Raw genomic sequence first — 18,387 nt, forward strand, 5'->3', positions numbered from 1 at the left:
GTACTCACCGTGTCACCCCCTGTGGTTGGAGAACAAAATGTTTTTACCTTTAAGAACTCTCTTCCATGTTCTTGGACTTTTTCTTGTGTTTTTGTTTTTTTTTCTTTTTTTTTTTTTTTGGTTTGACTGCAGTAGACTTAACCCTTCCATGGGAAATTCCTCTACATTAAATCTTTTCTGCTTGATTTATCACTATTTATTCTAATATCCTCTGCATTGTGCATGTATCTGTGAAAAGCAGGCATTTTCTTATGAACTGATTTTGTAAAGTAAAAGGTTATTATATCAAAACAAGGAAAAGTGAAGAAAAAGTTACTTTTTCCAGAAAAATATGTCATTAACTGAACACAGGAACCGGTCTGATTTGTCAAAATATATGGTTTTACTGGTGAATTAATTTTGGAGACACCTACGAAGCCTCTTATGTTGGAATAAAATGTAATGGCAAAATTACTTATATCCATATATATTCATATATATTTTCATATATTTCATATATCACATAGGTATTTCAGATATATTCATGTCACTGTGTATTATAGAGCAGTTTGGACCTCTTTTGTGTTGTGTCCACAGTAGAAGGCCAAACCAACATTTCTCACAGGGGTCTTTTCTCTAAGTTCCTGACACTAACCAAAACACTTTCCACACATCATAATTTTCTCATGGGAGACAGAAGACTACAGGGTGATTTGTATTTTTGGGTTCAGACCATCTCAGTCTTTTGTCTGAGTGACATCTCTTTCTATGGAGCTCCAAATAAAGGGATTTCTTTGACACTGAATGTTTGAACTTATCCTTCTGTATTGAAGACGAATTAGTTGAGTAATATTTTTTCCATAACAAAAATATTTGTACCTGTTCTGATAAAATGATTGTGACACTGTGATTTATTCTCAATAGATAAAGTGTAACTGGGACTCAGTATGTAGTCATTACACCAGGTCAAAAGTGATTACTGATGTGTATAAATAGGAATAAAAGAACAATGTGTCTGAAAACTAAATTATTCCAGCTTTATAGACAACAGTGTAGATTATTCACTAAACAAATGTACAAGTACTTACTCCATTTAACACAGGTGAATACTTCTCCCCATGGCTTCAACAGGTAAAGGACATACTGGACAACTATGGCCTGTCGTACATCTGGACCACACAGCTATTCAGTAATGTCATTTGGCTTAAACAAACTGTGGAACAGGTCCTGAAAGACCAGCATGTACTAAAATGACAGTGAAATCAGGGACATTACTTCATGTGATGTTTATATTGAAGTTAAATCAGAATATAAACTTGAAAAATATCCGTTATGTGAAAACCTTGGTTATAGGCAAACAATTTGCAACTTTAGAGCAAACAACACAAGGATCCCTAAAGTCACTGGATAATACAAAGGTTTGGATTGAAGTCTGAGAGTCTGTCATTTGTGCTGTAATGGTTGTGTAGGAGATGAATTCCATGTTTTATTTGAATTTACTAATGTACAGGTTGTTGAATTTAGGCAAAAGTATTTGTTAAAATACTATTCACAGCATCCATCAATATATAAACTTGTAATGCTTCTTCAGTCTGAACAACCAGACAATCCATAAACCTCTCTTTCAATAAATTTCGTTATTGTTGAATGTGTATTGTTTTTTTTCTGTTATGACATGGTGTTTGTGCGCCATACCATGTATTTGGTGATGAGCAAAATAAAATAAAAATGAATGAAATGAAACTTGCACTGCAGCAGATACAGACAGTGATTCCCAGGACTGAGGACAAGTGTGCCTTTTTTTTTTTTTTCTTTTTTAACCCTTTCATGCATGAATTATGAAAACTTTAATTAAGGTTTTTTTTCCTGAGTATTTTTATTCCTCTTTAGGCATTAAAAAGCAATGCAATTGAAAAAAAAAATTCTGAACCTTTTTTTTATGGAGTTGCAAAAATATCCACTCAGCTGGACACTATGCATTTACTTTTTGAAGCAAAGAAACATGTATTTACTGATATACTGTGTGAAAACATTTTTAATACTGCTAATCTGATGTTTTGTCACATTTTAACATACTCTAATACTAGTTATTACTCACGTGATGGAGATAATATGCAAAACAAACAAACATGTTTTTGTTTAAAAAAAAAAAGCTGTTAATTACAGTCTAATAATGATATCAAGCAATTTTTTACACTGCAACATATCACTGCAGATTAGGTTTATAAAGAACAGCAAATTTACAATAACGGTATGAATTGCAGTGTATAGGATGATGCATAAGTGTCCACTGTGTTGGCTGATATGGAACTAAAACAGGAAAATTAATGAATATACAAAAGTACAGCTGTAGAATAGCTGTCCAATGTGGTGACCATTATGCATGAAAGGGTTAATAATATTTAGAAAAATTAACCCTTTCATGCATGAATTATGAAAACCTTTGGCATAAAAAAACAAACAAACTGTGATTGAGTTTTTTTTTCATGTAGTTACAAAAATGTCCATGCGTGTAATTTCTGAAGTAAATAAACATGTTTAAAACTCAATATCAGGCAGTGAGATAAAAACAATGAAATACAAACATTCTAAACCTGCCAATCTGATGTTTTCTCACATTTTAACTTATTCTAAAGCTAGTTATTACTCACTTCATGTAGATAATATGCAAAAAAAAAAAACAAAAACAAAAAAAAAAAAAACCTTTTTGTCTTACAAATAACTGTTGATTTACAGTCAAACATGTTTCTTCAGATCAGGTTTATCTAGAACAGCAAAGTTACAGTAATGGTCTGAATGTCAGTGTATGGGATGATGCATAAGTGTCCACTGTGTTGGCTGATAGGGAACTAACAAAAAAAACATGAATATACAAGAGAACAGCTGTAGAATAACTGTCCAGTGTAGTGACCACTATGCATGAAAGGGTTAAATCAGATAAATAAATAAATAAATAAATAAATAAATAAATAAAACATATCTACATAAATAAATAAACTTAAATTTTAAAAAGCTGGTATTCTGTTTGAGAATTGTATATATACATACAATGTCTAAAACTTGAACTTGATGAATTCGTTGCAGTTTTTTTTTTTTGTTTGGTTTTTTTTGTTTGTTTGTTTGTTTGTTTGTTTTTTGTTGTGATTTTAACATTTTTTCCGTGCATTACTGCGCCTGCGTACTAGTGTCGGATTTGCCTGATGTTGCGTCTAGATATTTTTGTTCCCAGTCGGAATCTGATTGGACAGCGGCTGTAAAGGGAAGTGAAACTTCTCTGTTTTTTCTGCGTCACTCCACGGACTACACGCAGGATTTTGTAACGATAATGTAATATTATTAATTCTAAAATTGAACAAAGTAAAGTATTGAGGCGCAGGATAAACAGAACATTAGAAGCGAGAGGCACGCGCACATGTTGCACTTTGTAGATGTGAACCAGACTGAAGGAAGTGGCACTTCCTGGTCCTCCTGCTGTCCTGGATTCGAGTGAACCAGCCTGTCCTCTACAGAGAGCAAACACCGCACTTGTGCAAACAGACAAAAATGGACCATACACCACAACAGAACACGCAACAGAGCAAGGTAAACCTGTTTCCTGGGATTCGTTAGAGACCTGAGGATTTAATACTGACCTGTCACGTGATTTTGACATGCGTGCCCCCCCCCCCCCCCCCTTTCAGCAAAGTAAAATAAAAAGCGTATAGAGCTGAAACTGGTAAAATACTGTGGTCATACATACTATACTTACCCATAAAGCTGGAATAAATATTTTAACCTCTTCTTATGAAGTAATTGTGACAATATTGATACAGTTATTGATAGGTAACGTGTAACTGGGACTCAGTTTATGATCATTGCACCTGATTAACCCTTTCATGCATGAATTATGAGACTCTTAGTCAAGATTTTTTTTTCTTTCTTCTTGTTTTTATTCCTCCTTAGGCATGAAAAATAATTGTGATTGAGTGTTTTTTTCACTGAGTTACAAAAATGTTCTTTTGAAGTAAAGAAACATGTGTTTAACCCTTTCATGCATAGTGGCCACCACAGTGGACAGCTGCTCAAAGCTGTTCTCTTGTACATTTATGGATTTTGTTGTTTAGTTCCATATCAACCAATACAGTGGATATGCATCATCCCATACACTGTAATTCATACCATTACTTTAAATTTGCTCTTCTAGATAAACCTGATCTGCACTAACATGTTTGAGTGTAAAAGAAAATGCTATTTGTTATTGGACTGCAGTTAACTGTTTTGTTTTGTTTTTTAACAAAAAGGTTTTTTTCGTCGTCGTTGTTGTTGTTGTTGTTGTTGTTGTTTTTTTTTTTTTTGCATATTATCTCCATGCAGGTATGTTAAAATGTGAGAAAACATCAGATTATCAGCATTAAACATGTTTTTTTTCCCTTAATTTTCATGCAGTATATCATTAAATACATGTTTCTTTGCTTCTTTAGCTGAGTGGACATTTTTATAACTCCATGAAAAATAGGTTTATTAATTTTTTTCTTTTTTTTATGCCTTAAGAGGAATAAAAACACTCAGGAAAAAAATATCTTGATTAAGGTTTATATAATTCATGCATGAAAGGGTTAAAACCTAATATCATAAAGTGAGATAAAAACAATGAAATAAAAACATTTTAATGCTGCTAATCTGATGTTTTCTCACATTTTAACAAATTCTAATGCTAGTTATTACTCACTTCATGGAGATAATAAGCAAAAAAAAAAAAGACCTTTTTGTCTTACAAATAACAATTGATTTACAGTCAAACATGTTACTGCAGATCAGGTTTATCAAGAACAGCAAAGATACAGTAATGGTATGAATTGCAGTTTATGGGGTGGTGCATAAGCTTCCATTGTGTCAGATGATATGGAACTAAAACAACAAAAGCCCATGAATATACAAGAGAACAGCTGTAGAATAACTGTCCACTTTAGTGACCACTATGCACGAAAGGGTTCAAGGTGATTACTGATGTGTATGAATAAGAATAAAATAAGAATGTGTCTGAAACGTTATTACAACTTTATAAACAACAGTACATAGGAAAGGTGATTCTCCTGATGTGTCAAACAAGCTGCCTGAATGTGAAACGTAGAATAAAATGTAATCATAAATGGTATGCGCTGTAAAGTCACATATGCCTGACCATGTTGAATATTATTTCTGTCTGCAGGGCTCTGCAGTGAGGCACAGAGAGCACAGTGATGAGTCTGTGGACAAAAAGGCCCTTGACAGCTCTCGGACACCCACTCAGGTACATCCTGTTCTCAGGAGTCATGTCTCAAAATGACCTTTTACGACTGTAAGGCTGTTCTGCTCTGTCAGTACTGTACTACGGAGTAATGTATTGGTGTATCCATGTTTATTCAGAGTGAGAAGAGGCCAATCAGAAGAGTGCGAAGTCCATCCAGACCGAGGGCGTGGCTGTCCACTTCTCGGAACCCAAAGGTCGGAGGGCACTATTATAAGTCTCGGTAAGACTGAAAGGCTGAGGTCAGGGACAGTGTCATACTTCAACTCCTCATAATCTGACTGTGGCTACACTTTATTTTTCAGTTTTCCAAAGGATGACCGTCCATTCTACAAATCTGGCTTCAGTAACCACAGGCATCAACCTTTTAACTACTTCCACCGCAAAGACTACCATCGGCAAAAGCTTCAACCTTTTCCACTGAGGGGGAGGGAAAAGGAGAGAGACTGGGAGAAGGAAAGGGAGCCAGAAACAGAGAGATATGATCATGATAAGCGAGATGGCACTGATGGAAGTTCACCTCCAAAACAAAGCACCAGTAAGTTTAGAAAAATACAAATGAAATAAGGTAAGATGGAACTTTATTGATCCCACAACAGCAACAGGGTATAGTGCAGGGCTAAAATGTGTGCGTGCAGCATAAATATAGGGCAATAAATAAATAAAAACATTACAGATTTCATACATATTTACATAAGAAGTGTATAATGTGTCAGACAGTACAGATGGGTGAAAAAACACAAAAGAGCTGTTGTGTTGTACAGTCTGATGGCAATGGGGGTGAACAACCTATATACATAAATATACATCCGTTAACTCAGTGGTTTCCAGCCTTTTTTGGCTCGTGACCTCATTTTAACATCACAGATTTCATGCGACCCCATTAATTTGTTTTTGATCATGTAATAGTTTGCTGTACTATGTTGCAAATAAATGTTAATTTTAGATGACATTTAGTCTATATAATGTATATTATTATGGACGTAGGCAGAAAAGCCAGGTGTAGATTACTGCACAAAGTGGGAATTTTATTTTCTTTGGTCAGGATATGTACAGTCAGTCCAGCTTGGATTTACAAGGCTGCAAATTAATACTGAACAAACAATAACTCAAACTATGAATTATGAAAGAGCTGCAGCATCTTAAACCAGCCACAATGAACATTTGAAAGATAAACAGTACCACAGTGCTTCAGTTTCAGCTTCACAGTTTGTCATGTCTTTTATGTTTTTTGATTGTCTCTCTCAACTCACCATACATTTTTTATTAGCAAGTTTTTTTTGTTTGTTTGTTTTTTTTAATTTATATCAATTACTAGAAATTTCAGGCGACCCCATTTGAATTCCAGGCAGTTCCAAGGTTGAAAAACACCGCTTTAACTAATTCTATCATTTACATTAAGATTAGGCCCACATAGAATAGTTTATTTATATTAAAAAAATGTATATCCTTCAGGCAATATATGCACTCTGAATGCACCTAAACACACCACGTGCATTTTGTTAAAATGACCCACTGTTAATTTTGACTCATAATCTGTTAAAATATGTCTTTTTACAATCCCAGACTGTGGCCCTATTGTGAACATGAGCTATAAACAGTTTAGCTAAAAAGTAAATGCCAATTTCACATTCTGTCATGAAGGAGGGTTGTTAAAGGCGCAAGTAGACAGAAAATATGGGTACGAGTGCAGTAACAACACCTCAGCCCCAAGCTCAAAAGTTGTTGTATATTTGAATATACAAATGACACATTCAGAGTGTTACAACAATAATCTTAATGTTATTAAGTACAAATATAAAGGTGTTGTGTCCACCCATTCTCTATTCTACTCATGCATATTCATCATGTTTACATCTTCAACTCTCATGTACTGTATCTTTGTGCTCAACTGACCATTAGGTGGCAGCATAAGCAAGCAGAGGCTTACGCTATTTTCATCCACATTTTGCATTACAAATATTTGGAGGGCATTTGCTCATCGTGGTATCTGGTGGTTGGTAGGTAGTCACATTCTGGTAGCAACAAATCAATGTTACATAACACTGATCACTAGAAAAGCTTTTCCTGGACTCAATAGATGGATTATGTCAGCGCTATCAGCAATGAATTGATAGTAGTCAAACCTTCACACAAAGCTTGTCTTAGTCTCATGAAGCCTGCATATTTTAGTAACAGGTTGATTTTAGACATCAGAGACCTTATCATACCTCACCTTTTTAGATGAAATGAATGGCTTTTAAAATCTCTAATGTAGATATAATATGTGATCTTATTTTTTGGCTGTGTGGAACACATTTTGAAGTCTGTTTGGCAGATTTCTGTTGAGCTTCTGCTGGTATAAAGTGATATGGTACCTTGTTTTTAACAGCAGAGCCATTGGTACTGTATGTTTTTATCTTCTCTTGCACTCCGGCACTGTATCTGTGCGCACACTGCAGCACTGTGGAGGTGTGTGTTTGTGTATGTGTGAGCGTGGAACAGGTTTTTTGTGTGCCTGAGTGATGGTGCGATGATGGTGACTCATCGCTGATTTTTGTGTGTATATGAGAAAGAGAGAGGGAGAAAAAGATAGTGAAAGAAAGACACTAGCCAACAGTATATAATGTGCCATAACAAAGCTATCGCTCCTCATAGGAATACTGCAGTTACAGCAACATTGCCATGCAAATTTCTTAAATATCAGCAGATCCTTCAAGAAGTTATATCGATTTTGGGTGTGGGTACTTGCAAAATAGTTGTATTTTTCATGAGTTTTTAGAATAGGAATAGGAGGCACCTTTGCTTTTAAGATGAGCTTCACCATTTTGCATTTGAATATTGATGTTGACCTTGTGGTTTGTCTGTTTTCCAGGTAGTAGACCTTTTTCACACAAGTCTTCTTCCAGCAGAGACAAGGACAAGCAGTTCACCGTAAGTTCACAAACAGAAAACCATCCGGGTTTTTTTTTTCAGTTCTTTGTGAGAAATCATAGCAGCCAACAAATTCTTTTAAAAATTCTTCCCAAAATATTGATCCAGGGCAGCACAAGTGTTGCCACAGCAATATTATTTATAAGAGTCGTTGACAGTTTATGACAGTAAGAAAATAAAAATCGCTGCAATATGAAAGTGATTGGAATCAAACGCCTCCCTTTTTGCCAAGTGTGAATGTAGTGAGAGATTTTTGTGAGGTGCAACATGGAGCTTGATAAAATATGATAAAAACAAAAATACACCACAGAGGAGGTCCACAACATTTGGATCTGATTAAAGTTATAGTATGATTTTTATTTTTTTATAGGATTAATGTAGGCTCTGTTAGTATGAAACAGTATGGTTAGTTTGCTCAAAGCAGAGATCAGTTTAGCTGAAACACACAAGCACAGGTGCTGCAGAGAGGGCTGGAATTAAATGATCGCATGAATTTCTTGGCTGACCTAGACACAGCAAGGAGCAGAGCAGCGCATGATGAATCATTGCTGGTAGTGATGCAGTGGAGTTGAAGAGGAATCTAAGAAATTACCAGAGGTTTTGCATAGCGTATTCTCCCTAGCAGTGTGTTAATAGAGGACCACATCCATTTATTGCACAAAATTGTGAATAACAATAATAATAATAATAACAATAACCTTCGACTGATGCAAAAACACTCAACGTGTGTATCCTCATATTACTTCACTACCACTGGGCCTCGAGCCTGAACCACACGTGCTAACCAATTTGTTCTTAAATGTCACATATGAGTAATTCAGGAGGACTCACTGCATTCACCATATTTTTAGTGTTTTGTATTCTGTTGTTGTCATTCTGTTTGACACAGCTGGTGGCACAGGTGGCATTCATCGTGTTTATGTGGGTCATTTACACACTTTTCTGAAGGTACTAACATCTGCAAAATCTGACGTGGCACAGTCAGACAAGCCCAGTGTAACAAAATGTATGAGGAAATACAGACACAAACATGAGAGATCTTTTATGAGGCTCAGTGTTTTGTGATATAGACATGTTATCTGTTTTAGTACTTTTACATCCATAATGGTGGTACATTTGTTAAAACAAACAAACAAACAGTAATATTAGAAAATGCACATTTATCAAAATACTTTCACAATTACAATTATGTGACGAATCCTTCATGACGCTGAATTAATTAAAGTGGTGTTTTTGCATTCTGTGTTACACATTGCACTTTATTAATCAGAAATGAAAAGAAAAACAAATTTCAGATGCCATGTTGTGGAAAAATCCCTTCACTTGGTGTATATCCCTCTCTTTTATAACCTATTCATATTTGTATCTATAACCCCTAACCCATATATAGGTGTTTAGCACAGATCTATTCTAAAAGTTACATTTTAAATTTTATTTTAAGAAATCAAAATATGAAAAATATTTGTAATGCAATGTACCTATCAATGCAAAATCTAAGAGAAGTCATTTTATTTAACCTTTTTATAGGTTTATTAAGTACTAATAACATGATTGATTTGTAATTTTCTTTTTTGTTTTTCTTATTATTATCTACCTACCTACGTAACTAATTAACTAACTAACTTACAGAGTAGCAACTGGACAGAAATATGCACAAACATCACACAAAAAGTATAAAATGATAAATGCAAAGAATCAGTTGAAATATTTAAACAAATGTATGTCATGTACATATTGCTGCTTTTTGTGTAGAAGAAAATCTCCCTATGATACTCTCACCTTTTTCAGCGATTTTTACATTGCTGCCCATAAAGTTGGAATGATTTTGTTTTTAAACTCATTCCTCTGTTTATTCCTATTTATACTGATCAGTAATCACCTTTGACCAGTGCTATGATTACATACTGAGTCACAGTTACACTTTATCAAGAATAAACCACATCATCATAATCACTTCATCACAAGAGGTAAAAACATTTTATTCTAACTTTATGGGCAACAGTGTATATATGACATTTTTTGGAAGAAAAAAATACATTTGCAAAGTAACTAGTAACATTCTGATGAATCTAATTAACAGTAATATATGTCCCACTTTACTACTGTAGAGTGCACTGGAGCTTCAAATCAAAAAAATACTTATACTTGCACTAAACATTGGAGTAAATATACACAGTTAATTGTTAGCACTGTGAGAGTACTGGGGTGTGTGTTTGAAAGATTTATGACAAAATTTTTGTTCTTATCGCTGTCTCAGTAGTTGCATTACAAATAGAAATGAACCATTATTTAACCCCCAAAGACCTAAACAGCCACCAATGACCAAAAGCATCTCCTGATCTAAAAGGTTTAATAATGTTGGGGACACTAATCCTATCAATATATGTAAATGAGCGCAAACCACAGATCATATTAATACCGACATCTATGGACTGAAGTTAGTAAATTTGTCATTCCTGTTTTTAACTTCATTTCCCATCATGCAGTGTGGTACTGCACTTCCAGTCAACCATGCAACGTGACTGTAAGGCTATTGTATTCAAAAAAACTAGTATGTCCCAAAATATTGGTCCTATCAACTTAATATGGAGATGGGACTATTCCTCAACTGTAGGTGCAAAATTGGCAAGTTAATAACATCTCAGTTTCTCAGAACTGTGCAGATACACACACACACGCACACTCTGAGTCCTTCCAGTATTATGATATAAATAATTAAAAAAAAGGAGTTTCTCAGCTTTTCTGCATCATCAGATATGACCCATTTGGATTTTCGGAGGCTCCATAATGAAGGTGAAAACACTTTCATCTTCTGTAAAATCAGTTCATTAATGAAACCCAATGTATTTTGACAAATGGCAGTGCTTATAGATGCTTGTTTATACATCAGTTAATCATATATTTTGTTGGAAAAGTCACTTTTTCCACCCTCTGAATGTACTCTGACCTTTTCTGAGCATCTACACGATCAGTAAATGAAATCTGCTATTCAGTAAAAAATTTCAGAAGATAAAATGACAAATAGTGATAAATCAGTTATTACGGGTTAAATGTGTAGTAAAATTCGAAGTCACCTAAAAAACTGGGCCTTTATAGGTTAAGTCATGTTATACGACTGATGAACTACGGTTTATTATATGTTGGTAGCAGAGTTATAATTGGAACTGAAAGTCTCATGTCAGTGCATATGCTTTGACACTGAATTCAGAGCAGAATACAAATGTATAATTCAGTAGCCTCAGTGTAACAAGCTGACTTGTACAACTTCACTTTAGTCATCTTTTGGTCATTAGCAGCTCAGTCGTGATCAATGTTTGCACCTATGGGTTTTGCCAACTGTCTCATTACTGCGGTCCAACTTTTGTGTGTGTGTGTCTTTGTGCTTTGCAGGTTTCTCAGAGTGACAGGAGCCAAAGCAGAGAGAGCGATCACAAGGGAAGCAAGAGCAAAGAAAGAGAGCGAAGCAGAGATGGGGAGCTCCCCTCGACTGCGAGCCAGACGGTGGCACGAGACCTAGCCATCCAGCAGAAGAGGAAAGAGATAGATGAGGTAGAGGAGTACCATCGCACACCGACACCATGGGAGAAGGGATGGTTACACACAGATCGAGGAGGAGAGATAAGCAAAGCCGGGATTAGAGAAAGACTGACAGAGGGGAAATCTCCAAAAGGGCTTAGAGACATGATACAAGAGGAAAAAAAGATTTGTTTTCTGTAGTGGATAAAGTTGTTTTGAAATGTGGAATGAGTGTCATTGCTATCTTCACTAAATTCAACTCCAAATCCATCATCTTTAATTGAGCCCAAACTTGAATAAAACCTCACCATACCTGAGTTAAACATACCACACCATGGAGCTACATGCTGTTTCTGTATCATCAACGTGACAGACATTACATTTCAGGTTTATAGGCTGTTTATTTGTTCGAGGCAGAGTGTGTCTTTATTTGTGTATACAACGTGAGTGTGTATTTTCCACCCACTTGACAAAAAAGATGGCCTCTTGCTTTTCATATCTCCATGGTTGCAGGATCATTGAGGTGCTGCTGGAAGGCAGGCTGGCAGCAGGTAGCAAATGCACACTTTTCCACATTTCATCCATATACAGGCATGAACCATATCGGTGTACAGTTGTCATGTGAGAATTTCCTCAGATTGCTAGTCCGTTCGATGGTGATTGGAAACAAGAAAACAAACAACAAAACTTTGAACAAATTTCATTTCCTGTGCTCACTTCCCTCTCAGGTTCTCTTGCCTTCGTGACCTCCTCTCACTTCTCCTCCCTGTATCTCATTTTAAGCTCTCCTGAAGCATTTCACAGCCTAAAATTGGATGTGTTTCTCAACATGTGTCTTTCAGGTGTACTACCAGGAATGTGAAATGTTTGGCCTCGTGGTAAAGATGCTAATAGAAAAAGACCCGTCCTTGGAAGTTCCCATCCAGTCCTCGCTGCAGAAGAACCTCAGGGATATCGGGGCACGATGTGTGGAGGCCATGGAGAGGTTCATAGAGGAGTATGATTCCAGGGAGAAGTCTCAGTGAGGAGACACAAACAACTGCTTTTTATCTCACATCTGTGGTTTTAATTCTGATCTTGTTGCTAGTGAATGAATGAATGAATGAATGAATATTTTATTTTGGTTTGCAAATCAATCATTACACGCAGTACAACAATTACAACAAACATAAAAACCAAAAATAGAATAGGCTAGAAGCAAAAGCTTATTTTTTGCCTCTGCTTTTCCTCTGATACACTGCTTACATTAAATTAAATGTGTACAGCTAGTAGATATAATGACATTAGAGCTTTTTCTGTAGACTGGACCAAAGCCCCTCTCTGCACTCAGGTGAAATATTAAAACCTTTACTGTGATGACAATGTGTGAAAATATGATAATCAAAAAAATCCACTGTATGAAAACATATTTGTATATGATCTACACATATACCATTCTAATTTTTACATTTTATCGATGCCTGTAATTTATTGTTGCTGACTTTTGTAAAGCAGATTTTTACATATTTGACATATTAAAAATAATCAAAAAGTATTTCAGTGTCTTATTTTGGTAAATGAAACTCATGACAAAGTAACAAATATACATATGTAAGGTGTCTTTGGGTTAGATTACTAGGTCAAATGACTTTTTGGGGCTAGTGGAGATTCCTTCTTGGGTTTGATTTGGAACCCAATACACTTGCATGGTAATTATCTTCAAGTATTGACTTTTTTCAGACATATCTGTGCGTAGGCAGTCAGTCAGTAGCTGTAGTACAGAAATAGAAAGGGGGCGGTAACATTTAAGGTTATTAAAGACAAATTTACAAGTGTACATAGCCTGGCAAAAAACAAAAGTCCCAGCTTTGATGATGGCACACGTTGCTGTGGCATAGTTTGGATAAGCTTGTGCAAAGTCACAACATTTACTTTTGTCACATGACATCACTGAACCTAGAACCAATCAACTGAAGTAACCCCAGGTCATTACACTGCCCCCACAGGCTTGTACTGTAGGCACTAGGCCTGATGGGTAATCACTTCACCTCTCTTGTCACCCTGATGCACCCATCAGCCTGGAACAGGGTCAATCTGGACTCATCAGACCACATGACCCTTTTCCATTGACACACAGTCCAATATTTATGCTCTCTAGAAAATGGTTGATTTAAGAAATATAAAGCTACTCACTGCATCAGTTAGTAGTTGTTCATGCAGAAACATGCTGATCATTTGCTCAGTTAAACCCATGTGGCCACTTTTTTCACCAGGCTGTGTCTATTTGTTCACCAAAACACAATGACAAGTACAATTTTCAACTATTAAATGGCGGTGGTAGTTGTAGAATCAGGCCATGTTGTTTCTTGATTTCCTTTTACACTGCATGGTGGATTAACAGTGCAGAAACTGACTTATCTGAGAATGTAAAATCCTTTCAGAAATACACTCGAGGAGCATCAGTCAGGCTAAGACACAACTTGGTGGCTGTTCATTGAAGTACACTTTATTTTCAGTATGAGACAACAACAACAAATTGACATGCAAGCCTCCCTATCTTGACATCATGTTATACAAATAATGATTCTTTAGTTACAAAATATATAAATATTTAAGACCATATGTACATACCATTTACATTACTACATCCATTATTTTAATAAGTTTATTACTATATATACATTTAACAGGTATTATTTCTTAATATTATTATAATCATTATTGGCATTATTATACTTATTATTGTTAGCATTATTATTATTCTTAATCATCTATAGCTAACTTTCAAAAAACAAAGCATGTTGCAGAAGAGAAAACGGGACCATACCTGACGTTACTGTGCCTGAATGGTCAAGGAGCAGAGGCCGTCCAGCGCTCTGTCCTTGTTAAAGCATGGAGAGCCGGCTATGTAGAGCACAAGATTCAACAGACTATTTGTACAAGGTGATAACAGGGCTAGCGAGCCAACACTATATTCCAGCAGCATTTGGATTCCACTGAGGTAAACAATGACATAGCTTGGAATCTAGCACGTAGCTTTCACTATCCCAACACAATTTCTGCTTTGTCCACATAGAATAAGTTTGACCGCCCAGAGACTGGATCACTGAGCCATGACATGAACAGTCAGATCACTGCAGTTGGACCAGTTGGATTTCCCTTTCAGAAAGTGAAGTGGTTGTTCAGTCCCTTCGTAACATGGACACACACACATACATCACACATCAGTATATTTAGTAGTCAGATTCATCAATGCTTCCAGTTACCATCAGTGGATTTGATCTCCATCACTGTAAACATTTCTGTTGTGTAAGCCAGCTGAGCTTCCTCTTATGATTAGATCATCCTGTGTAGGTGTACACAAACACTACCCAGTGTAGAGTTGTGTAAGCTCACAAGCACAAAAAATAGGCCTTTTCTCTCTTCAACCCCACAACACACACACACTCATACACTAACACTCCATTTACTCTCACTGTCTCACTCTCACCTTCCCACTCCCTCTGTTCATCCTCTCTGTTGCTCACCATCTCCTTACCTCTCCATCTTTTTCACTCTCCTGCTCATCCCTCCCCATCTCTTTGCTCTATATCTAGGAAATTATGCAGTTTTTGCTCTTCCTCCTCTGGCGAGTGTGCAGCTGGCCATGAATCGGTCCATGCAGAGGTCCGTGATGGGCACCAATCCCAGAGGGGCTGTAGCGATGGCGCAGCTCCTCATTGTTGATGTAACACAGCTGCACAGGCCGAGGGATAGGTTCACCCAGGAAATAACCCTCATCTTCCTCAGACTCAGAGGAAGAGGAGCAGCTGGAGCACCAGGGGTCAGCAGCCTCCATGTACCCGTCTCCCCAGCATGGCCCGCCTAGACCCACAGGTTGCCAACCAGCATTCTGTAAGGTGAGATCAGAGGTGGTGCGGGGACAAGGCCGATGGGGCTGCTGCCTGTATCCACCTGGATCCACACCAAACAACTCCCGAGCAGCATGACCAGAGGGAAAACGGTCATAATCCTCCTGTACGCGCCGATAGGGCAGCTCCACCATCTGAGCGGGCCGATCTGCCACCAGATGCAGGGCATTGTCAGAGCGGGAGCGGCGAGAGCGTTTGTGGTGACGTCCGCTACGATGCTGCCCATTACCATGGTTTCCACGATGGTGTTTGCGGCGTCTTGGCTGGGGCTGCTGTTGCTGCGACAAAGACTCCTGGGCGTTGATGCGTCGGCGTGGCATTCTGTCACTCATTGGAGCCATCCGAAGGTTCCCACTGCTGCCCATCACACCAATACGGCCTTTGCTGTCAAAACCCAGTGGCTGTGGGCCATCCCAGTACTGCAAAGGGTAGCCCACTCTGAGTGGAGTGTACATGTTGTTGTTGTTGTAGGGGCGAGAGGAGGACAGAGACTCTGTGCTGTGGAACTGGACTGAAGAGCTGAGCGTCCCCATGTTGCTCTTTTCAGACACATTGACGCCTGAGTCCTTACTCAGGTCGGGCATAGAGAACCTAGACAAATGCTCTTGACGCTTACTGACTCCATCCAGAGAGTTTCCTGGAAAAACACAAATTCTCTGTTAAACTGCAGCATGATTTTATGTTATTATCATCATTATTATTTTGTATTATGAGTACAATATTATGATTAATTAATATGTATTTCTTTGTACCTGTGGCATTGGACATGGTAAGAGAATCCATGGATCCTCGTGGAGTCTGTTCTAAAGGAGTGAGGGGCTCATTGAAGCTCATGGCGTTGATGGGGTTCCTCCTGGTGAGTGGGGGTCTGCCGTCTCTCTGGAATCCATGCAGGCTGATGCTCCTCTTATCAGAGAATCCCTGGTTCTGGCTGGACATCTCATTGAAGCTCATCTGTGTGCGGAGCTTGTTGGGCCTGAACTCGTCCTGGCTGTGATGAATCCAGTTTTCATTAAAAGAATGACCCCTCAGGGCAGCCATCGGGGTCCTCTTGGTATTACCTTGCTCTTTCCCCCAGGAGTCAGGCCTCTTCCCTGGATTAACAGTACTCTGGGCTGGAGGATGGGCATTTGCATTGGGATTGTAACCCTGCCTGGGGTTACACTGACCCAACAGATGAATAGGTGCTTGGGTGGGGGAGGGCTCCCTCTGGGGTCCCTCATAGGCAGCAGGGACGTACGGGTCATCTCGGCTCATCCACACTTGGTTAAGGCTCGGGGCACGGCTTGGAGTACGGCTGGGTGTGCGATTAGGTGTCCTGCTCGGGGTCTGGCTAGATGAGAGGCTTAAGCGGTCCATCTGAACAGACAGGGGATCAATTTCTGCAGACAGACGGTCAGGCATAGGTGGAGGAGCCGACTGGCGAGCCTCTGCACTCCTTCGCTCCTGCTCAGCATTCCGACGCTCCTTTTTCCCAATCTTGGTGCTATGGCGAGACTCACGGGAGCGTGCACTCTGGAAAGCCGAGTCTGAGGAGTCTGACTCATCTGGATCCTAATTTGTATGAATGAAGCAATTTTGTAAAAACCAGTGACATACACACACACTGCAAAAATGATTATACTGATTTAATACAGTTCTAGTAATATTTTGGTTAACCACCTGTCCAGCACTGCAGGACCTCGAGCAGAAGATCTGGCCCTGCTTTGGCAGAAAGGGGCGGCCAAGCAGAGAGCGTTTGCAGCGGGCGCAGCAGAAGCATTCCTCCGTTGCATGCCAGTGCTGCCCATCATATGTCATCTGGCCCTGGTCAATACCTATAGCAAGAGGAAAACAACAGAATTTTTTAAAACTTATTTTTTAATATTTTAACATCTATGCTTTTTTATGGAATCCATTGCTTAGATGTAACCTTGTAACATAAGTGAAAGACCAAAATGCATGTACTAGACTTAAAAGTGAACATTGTCTAACATATGTGTTTATCATGCAACTAAAAACATAACCTAAACTGCCTTTGCCAGTGACATAATGGATGTTAAGCAGCTTTAAAGGTCCCGTATTATGGAAATCTCACTTTGTGAAAGTTTTCTTATATTAGTGTGTGTTGCAGTAGCCTCATTATGAGGTTCGAATTTGAAAACTGTCTGTTTCCTCCCTGCCTTGCTACACCACATTTTGTGAAAATGCCTGCTCAAACGGCCGAGTTTGAGTTGGGTCTGCTTATGACGACATAAACGGATTTAACTCCTCCCCCTGACTGTGCCCCCACCCTGGCAAAGCGAGCCCCGCCCTGGCAAAGTACCTTTTGGACAACAAACATGGCGAAGGTCAGACACGCAAGTTGTGGTGTTGTTGGCTGCACACACCAACACGATAGTTTATTTTTGCTCCCCACTTCCGAGCCTCTCCGTAAAAAGTGGCTGGATTATATCTGTGACGGTCATGTACCAAACAACATTCCCAAACGCTTGTATGTGTGTGCCCGGCATTTCACGGACGAGTGTTTTTCGAACATGGGCCCATACAGCTCCGGCTTAGCACAAAGACTCCGAATCAAGAAGGACGCAGTACCAACGCTTCGTGACCCAAGTACAAGTGTGGGAGATGTAAGTTCTTATCATTTTTTTGTATCTTTACTGCATAACCCTACATTACGGATAAGCTGGTGGTTGTGTACGTCTAACGTTAGCATGGCGGCTAACATAGCTCGGTTACTGCTGCTAACGTTTGCGTCCCCGTTAACATGCAAGAGCTGATAATATCAAGAGACATTCAACATAACTACTCTGAACACGGGCCTTTTGTGGTTGGCATCAGTAT

The 18,387-nt window shown here is 38.3% G+C and overlaps 2 protein-coding genes across 6 annotated transcripts in view; one reads left to right on the forward strand and one right to left on the reverse strand.

The window, feature by feature from the left end:
- The first annotated feature begins 3,205 nt into the window (after positions 1 to 3,205).
- Positions 3,206 to 13,208, forward strand: LOC115421795 (periphilin-1-like). Of its 2 annotated transcripts, none has more exons than XM_030137726.1 (7): positions 3,206 to 3,561; positions 5,168 to 5,248; positions 5,365 to 5,468; positions 5,551 to 5,787; positions 8,104 to 8,158; positions 11,549 to 11,707; positions 12,517 to 13,208. In XM_030137726.1, exons 1-7 carry the CDS (start codon positions 3,523 to 3,525, stop codon positions 12,697 to 12,699), a joined length of 858 nt encoding a protein of 285 aa, XP_029993586.1. In that variant the 5' UTR covers positions 3,206 to 3,522; the 3' UTR covers positions 12,700 to 13,208. The 2 variants fall into 2 exon arrangements, with proteins under 2 accessions (XP_029993586.1, XP_029993585.1); XM_030137725.1 differs by having other exon boundaries at positions 5,551 to 5,783; positions 8,100 to 8,158.
- Positions 13,209 to 14,137: 929 nt separating this feature from the next.
- LOC115422887 (prickle-like protein 2) overlaps positions 14,138 to 18,387 on the reverse strand; it is a 38,542-nt gene continuing 34,292 nt past the window's right edge. For all 4 annotated transcript variants that reach the window (XM_030139501.1, XM_030139503.1, XM_030139502.1 and 1 more), the window contains exons 7-9: positions 17,227 to 17,381; positions 16,317 to 17,118; positions 14,138 to 16,201 (exon numbers count right to left, since the gene is read on the reverse strand). In XM_030139501.1, the coding sequence (XP_029995361.1) occupies positions 15,246 to 16,201; positions 16,317 to 17,118; positions 17,227 to 17,381 (1,913 nt within the window). In that variant the 3' untranslated portion in view covers positions 14,138 to 15,245. The remainder of the gene's footprint in view (positions 16,202 to 16,316; positions 17,119 to 17,226; positions 17,382 to 18,387) is intronic.

This window comes from Sphaeramia orbicularis, chromosome 7 (assembly GCF_902148855.1).
Source record: "Sphaeramia orbicularis chromosome 7, fSphaOr1.1, whole genome shotgun sequence".
NCBI classification, from domain to species: Eukaryota; Metazoa; Chordata; class Actinopteri; order Kurtiformes; family Apogonidae; genus Sphaeramia; species Sphaeramia orbicularis.